We start from the raw sequence: 7,500 nt of genomic DNA, 5'->3' as shown, positions 1-7,500 counted from the left end.
AAAAAATGGACGGTTGCCATTTTTCATTGGTATTTTGAACACTACCTATTTTATTACAGTTTAATTTAAAGACTAAACTTATTTTTTCTCTGAGCATGAATCATGTTAGTGGACATCCTCGTTTTAGTAGTTATTCTTCCCCAGTATTATTTAATACTGACCATATTTTGGTCATAGAAAAATGTAAAACCTTCAGCTATAGAACTTTCCATATCCTTTAAGCTATGAACGTTCGAGGCCTACAGCCTTCAGTCTCTTTATCTCGATGTTGAAATGATAACTTTTAGAGGATAAAATGTTCAAGTCATATATTTGGTGAAAAAAACATTCGTGCCTGTAGTAAATTTTTTCATGGTGATATTTAGCCTAACATAATTAGCTATTCAAAATGTTTTTCCTAAGTCATATTTTTCAGCGATTACATGTAGGCGCTATTGCAATATATAATTTCGGTGTCGAATGATACAATTAGCTTATTATTTGTTAGTTATTCTTACCAGCGTGCTAAAAGGGTATGAAGGAAAACAGTATGCAAGTTAAGCATTGCCCCGTGATCGAAAAAAAAAGAAAAATAACCTGACACGGAAAAACTAGCTGTAAATAGATACAATTAAAATTCCAAAGTTAATCGCGAATAAGGGTGTCTTATATCCTGTAGATGAAATATTTGAAGTCAATTCAAGACCAGAGGAAACAGATGATTATTTGATATGAGTACGAGGATCTGTGTACCACATAAATTGATAAGAATGGGATACAGAAAATGAAATGGTAGCAATCTACTTCATCTCTCATTCGACCCACCAAGCAATCGCATTATGAAAGCATGTGCTGCTAGAAATTTTAAATCTCGTGCATCAGGCAAAAAAAACTTTCTTAACTTGTTCATTTCTGCAAATGATTTCCTACTAAGCCCTTGGGTGAGTATTATCAAGGTGTCAGGAATTGCTAGATTTCACAGTTTTTTTCTTTCAATATGATTTGCTTTGTTACCCGCCAATTCAGTACAATTACATTATCTTTCATTTTAGAAACCGTTCCCTAATATCCTCGCCTTCATCTCTGGGGCAGAGATTCTGTTAATCGAAAGGACGCCTGTTTTAAAGAATGAGTTTTCTTTCGTAGTCTCATGCATGGAAAGAAAGAAGTACGAGTATAGATGGAATAGCGATGGGATAAACACTTTCCTTTAATCTGTATCAACTTCATTCATCTGGAAACTGATAAGTACTATGAAATTCTATTCATGAATGTCGATTCCTTTGAAGCCAACTGTAACATAATTTTTTCTTATGTTGGATTCATCAGGATGCGCTTAAATGACGTCCCCGCACCCTTTTTTGCGGATGGACATCTGTATGTAAATGGTGAGTGTTTAGAATTCCATTCTGTGGGCGTAATTCATAGTAAAAGTAATTTCATGAGCTACCTCATCAGAAGTAAGGGTTCCAATCGATCATCCAAGCCAAAAAGTACAGATGAATCTGAGATAGTTTCACGCATTTTCGTTTGTAAAAACGTTTGAATGTGGTCTATTTATCAAAGTTGAATTAGTACATTTACAGCTTTCATCACAGGATTCTAATAGATAAGGTGAGACTATTATTTTCCCACTTTTTCCCAATACAGGAGAAAGTAGTTTCATTAATAGAATATAAGGGCAGAAAGCTGGTCATTTTAATTTTTGGCCAAAAATTATTTCATATTTCACGTAATGATAACTATAACTTGTTTGTTACGAATATCAGTTAGAGACAAGATTTATTTACATGAACATGTAACAGTATTTTTAATCGTTTTTTTTTACCATAATATTATCACATATATTACAATGGTATCTATCAGCATACACTATTCACCTCATATAGAATGCAAATTAATATTAGTTCATTTAACAATTTTTTCTTTATCCTTTTTGAGTCTTTCCATGTTGGACCAATTGTCGTACTATTACCTTATAGGTTATATTCAGCAAAAAGTCGTTTTCACATTCATGTCCTAAGATCCAGGGTGTTGAGAATATTGGCAGCGGAGTGATGACACTCAACGCATTCTCAGCTATGATCTCAGATATTCTCCTTGCATGGAAAATTACTCGCCCAGAACTGACCTTAGTCAATAATATTCCGATTTGGAAACAGTACCTGAAGATCGACTCGCTGTTTCCCGTTTGTATTACGAAACCTTTTCAATTTCTTCTTCAATGCATATAAGATTTTTGGACAATACTTTGGGATCATTCAAATCAAATCTGAAGTATTAAAAAGATTATTGGTAATCTGCAGTCCTCTTGTAGACTCATTACTTTTTAATGCCACAAGACAGCTTTCCTTCTTAAAGTTCGCTCAACGTTATAACGAACTACAGCAGGTAACTTTAATCTTACGGGAACATCTATGGAACAGCTTCCTTCTCCACTTACCATTAGTACCCAACCAGTGGGATAACAAATCGAGAATAAATCAGTGAAATATTAAATCTTTCAAATAGAAGTAAGGTTAGATTTGGCTCTCAAACTTTACTGCAGCCCAGATATGGAACATGCACACATAATCTCCACTGACAAAATATTTCTATTACTTTTGATAATGACTTCTGCCAATTGGAGCTATAGTTCCAAATAACTATTATAACTTAGTTTGCAAATATCAGTGAGTCTTTACTGAAATGGCAGTAAACATGTCCGTCTGACTTGATTCCATATTATAACAACTATGGCGGTCACCATTATGCTACAATAAGAGTTACCATACTTATACCTTGTTTTTTACATTTTGTTCTTTAGGCATGTGTTCTCGTAATCAACACAGTTAGGTAAAATCCTATAAGGAGGGAATATCCATGTTACGTTATGTTTGCAAGAATTCATGCACAAAGACGCTAAACTCTTTCATGGTAACCTTGGAGTAGTGGACATTTTCAGCGTTTCCTAAGCCAAGAGCCCCGTAGTGGGTTAGTGCCATCAGTGCACCTCATTCAGTGCAATGTAGGCATTATTTAAGGTCCATGCCATCGTCCCTTCGGCCCCTAGCTGCAACTACTTTCATTCATTTTACTATACCTACATTCATATTCTGTTTCTTCCATCTTACTGCCCACCCCCTCCTAACAATTGTTTCATAGTATAACTGCTAGGTTTGCCTCCTGTAACACCTTTCAAACCTTATATTATCAATTTCCGTTTCAGCGCTGAATGGCCTTAGTTTCCCCAATGCTTGGCATAATGTCAAAAATTTATATAAATCAAACAAAATCAAACCTAAGCCAAGGACTGAGAGTAGGTTATCATATAATCTACACCAGGTTAACGTCCACTGTACTAGCAGTAAGAGTCTTTACATCTTTACCTTGCCGCTATCATCTCGATTTTCTTCCTGCTCTGCCACAGCCTCCTACAAAATATCCATAGCAACTTGATCAAGGAAGTGGGGAAGCTTTCAGTACTTGAAATTAAGTACTTTTGCGGGATGGAATTTTGATTTCTTCCCTATATCAACACTTTAATGTTGTGACAGCATACACAACGGAAGTGTTGGGTGACAAAGAGGAGTTCTCTGGTTTTCTGTTGTATGGAGACTATCTCCACTCTGCAAACTGTTTCACAACTTTATTTTATCAACCAATCAGCCCAATGAGTAGGTTAACTGAGTCTAATTGCAATATTTCTCTTTCAAGTTTTATTGCTTTCATGAGGAAGAGAAATATGTAAACAAAACCTGGTTTTGTAACCATTTTGCTAATTGTCTAATGGCATAGTCGTACAAAATCCATCTTTCGAAATCCTAGTAATCAAACGCTTATTCCAGATAATCAATGCGGTTTCCGTAAAGCCTGATGACAGAGTCACCCTTACCATACCTATTCATCTCCATTCAAGACCTTTGTGAAATCTTAGATATTTTTAATATTTTTAATAGGTTGTAGTAAGGACATTGTCATCCACAATAAATACGTTTTGATGCACTCTTCTTTGTTAACCCTAAATTATGTTAATGCTGTTCCATTGAGGAGTTGCTTTTTTTTTGCCTTACATTCTTTACAGAAAATATATTTCTATTACCTTTTTCATTACCTGTTCATATGCAAAAGAAAACTGTGCACGCAAGAAACAGTTGCCAGACAAGCAAAGGTTTAAGAAAATTGGATCAACACTAAATAAAAGTGTATATATATATATATATATATATATATTATATATATATATATAATATATATAATATATATATATATATATATATATATATATGGATATATATATATATATATGTATATATATAATATATATATCTAAATATAAAAGTATATATAATATATATATATATATTAATAATATTATATAAAATAATTAATATTATTTTATATTGGAATATGTAATATATATATATATATATATCTATATATTATTCTATATATATATCTATATATATAATATAATATATTATATTCTATATAATCCTAAACAGATAGACAGGAATAACAAGGAAGAATCTTATTTTTCTATGATTCTTTCTTGTTTTTTAAAAGGGGCAAACCTTTTCCTTTCCTTCTTTGCTCTCTGATAACTAGATAAAATGTACCTTATTTTCTTCAATCATTTAATACGTTTATCTTGACTGTTTTGAGACATGTACAGAAAATAAAGATGCATTATTCGTGTCTTCTGAAATGCATCTGTGACTTATGTCTGTGTAAGTTTCGCCTCACTAGTATTGCATTGTCTCTGAAATATATATTTGGGGAACTAATGAAGTATTTCCTTTTTCAGGGAAAGAACAGAGGCTCCTGTAGATAATAAACCGTTCACATGTTCCCATTAAACTTCGAGCACTACTCCTCTATTGGACAACAGCACGAGCGTGACAAACGAACGAATAAATATTTCCGTCCAAAATCATCCAATGCAAGTAGCAGAGAAACAGGGCATGCAAGTAAGGCAGATGTAAAACACAACGACATCCACGTGATCAAGTAAGTAGAAAAGAGCCTCTTTTCTTTTCTATTCGTTTTTTTTACTATGTACAATTCACAGAAATTAAACAAAAGGTCTAAAAAGATTATCTAAGAAATGTATATAATACTAACAACAGTAAACAGTAATCGATGGAGTTCGTCATACCTGTTGTGATAGAGTAGATGCCATGCCGCTCATAGACAAGGAAAAAGATCATGCGCTACACAGCTCGAATAGCCATATTGAAAGTGAAATGAAATTGTACAAGATCACACTTACCTTGAGAGGACATTCTGGGAAGGGTTGAGCACTTGATGGCAGGCTTGATTGGCTGTTTCTCGGCTACAGTTATAGAAAACATATTAGTCAAAGAACATGGGTCAGTGGAACTTAAAAACGAAAACACTCTTACACATAGACATGAAAAGTAGAATTGAAATGAGTCGTCTGGAAGCTTTCTCGCTCTATGGATCTAGAATGAAACAAACTATACTGGTAAATGTTTCAAAGTTACCACTATAGAAAACGTAAGTCTTCGTATCATTGTTAAACGAATCAAAACTACAAAGACACATATAAAGACGTAACCCCTATATGTTAGGACATGCATCAAACCATATATATTTAACATTAAGTAAGTGGGTGAGATTCAAAATAAGATGAACAATAATACTATTGATTAGAAAGTATGCATTGTCGAGTTTGTGCACTTACCATAACATACAAGTAAGAAATGAAATTTTTAAAACCCATTGACCTGGACCTGAACCAACATCATCAGAAAAGGACTATGACCTGAACACAAATCTGAAAGAGTCGAAATCCGGAAATGGGAACACCCACTATACCAGTTTGTGAAATATTTTTTTCTAAATAATAATAATAATAATAATAATAATAATAATAATAATAATAATAATAATAATAATAATAATAATAATAATAATAATAATATTATTATTCTATGATGTTTGCCTTGTAAAGAGGCAACCTAACGAAACTACATTTCAAGCCTCTCTCCCAAGATTTTCACACTGTTCACAGTTACGAGGAACTTATGGTCTTTGTTCTTCGTAAATCCCAAACTATGAAACGCCTGTCTATTTTTTCGCATCATATCATTCAGTCATATTCATCAGTAAAGGTACCGTGATAACCCCTTCATGTGACACATTTTTGTCTTGATATTCTTCTTCTCGCCCAAGTCTTACGTGGATCCTGTTACATCTCTGGCCTCGTCTATTGTATGATCTACTTCTTTATATAGTCCACCATCAACTGAAGTAACCCCATACCTTTTTACAACTGATAATGATATCCAACACTCTCTTTGCACTCATAAATACATCATTTTATTTTCTTATTTACTTTCAGGTTCCTTTTACATATATTTTTACACGTTTAACCTGCTCTGTTGTCACCAGTCAATACTGCATCACTTGAAAACACTAGGCATTTCAGTATTACATTAAAGAGTTCCCATATTATCTCAGGAAGTTTACTCAACACCTCAGATTTCTCCCCAACCTCCTTCATCTTTCTCTCCATTTAAATGTCAAACATAAGTAGAGTTATCTAAACTCATGTTGTCTACAGCTAGCATTTACATTGGATCAGCAATTCCCGTTCATTTATTCGTATAAAAGTGTTGCTTAAATCACAGAAACTTTTAATCATTCTGCCATGCAACCTCTACTCTTTTCCGAATTCATATCTGTCAGTTCAATAGACTTGTAAGCTTCCCACATATTCCTCTATACCATATATTATATTTTCCCTTTCTTATAAAAAATTCTAGGTCATTGGCTCCGAGCGAACTTAATCTAGAGGCTTTCCTCCATATGACCCTACTCTTCTTTTTCAATATCAAGCCTTTATTGCCCTTTGTCTTACCTTTTGATAAAATATTTTAAGTGTTCTTAATCAGCAGGACACTTATTACTTATTCAGCTTAAGCCTAACACTTCACCATTAAATTAACCATGACGGCTTTTATTCCGCTACTCTAATTTTCAGTCAGACAATTCTCAAAATAAGTCTTTTTTTTACTTGTTGGCTACCCAAAAACTTTTCTGTCTACTTCAAAATTTATAACACCCTCACGTTCCATCTTTACTACTTAAGCCACATACTGTCACCTCGTCAATCACTTATTACGTAAGAAATATTTCATCCATTTTGCTTCAACACATACCATAAAATCATGGTTTGCTTTCACAATAAAAATTAATTTCATAGAAGTAATTTCCTGGTTTGCACCACATACAAATACGTTGCGAACTATCTAAATATGTGCATCAATAATACAAAGCATGGGGCAGTGCATTCCTTGCTCCAATTCTCTGGTGTCTTTTGCGCCATGAAGCCAGGATATTATTGCTTATTCTAGATTATCAGCATAATATATATAAAAGAGAAGTTTTTGCTGGACTCTTAAGAATATTCAAGGAATCTCTGTACCAAGCACAGGCCAAAACTTCTTACTATATCACAGGCTACCAAAGAGCGGGAACCCTTTCCAGCACAGAGCTGGCAGTATAAAACGAACG

At 33.6% G+C, this 7,500-nt stretch overlaps 1 protein-coding gene across 3 annotated transcripts in view; it reads right to left on the bottom strand.

The window, feature by feature from the left end:
• LOC135216376 (coiled-coil domain-containing protein AGAP005037-like) overlaps positions 1 to 7,500 on the bottom strand; it is a 1,031,334-nt gene that overhangs the window by 200,958 nt on the left and 822,876 nt on the right. For all 3 annotated transcript variants that reach the window (XM_064251640.1, XM_064251641.1, XM_064251642.1), the window contains one exon: positions 5,231 to 5,293. In XM_064251640.1, the coding sequence (XP_064107710.1) occupies positions 5,231 to 5,293 (63 nt within the window). The remainder of the gene's footprint in view (positions 1 to 5,230; positions 5,294 to 7,500) is intronic.

The sequence above is a fragment of the Macrobrachium nipponense genome, chromosome 6, assembly GCF_015104395.2.
Source record: "Macrobrachium nipponense isolate FS-2020 chromosome 6, ASM1510439v2, whole genome shotgun sequence".
Classification (NCBI taxonomy): domain Eukaryota; kingdom Metazoa; phylum Arthropoda; class Malacostraca; order Decapoda; family Palaemonidae; genus Macrobrachium; species Macrobrachium nipponense.
The sequence above is the reverse complement of the archived record's forward strand: the minus strand, read 5'-3'. Positions and strand labels throughout refer to the sequence as shown.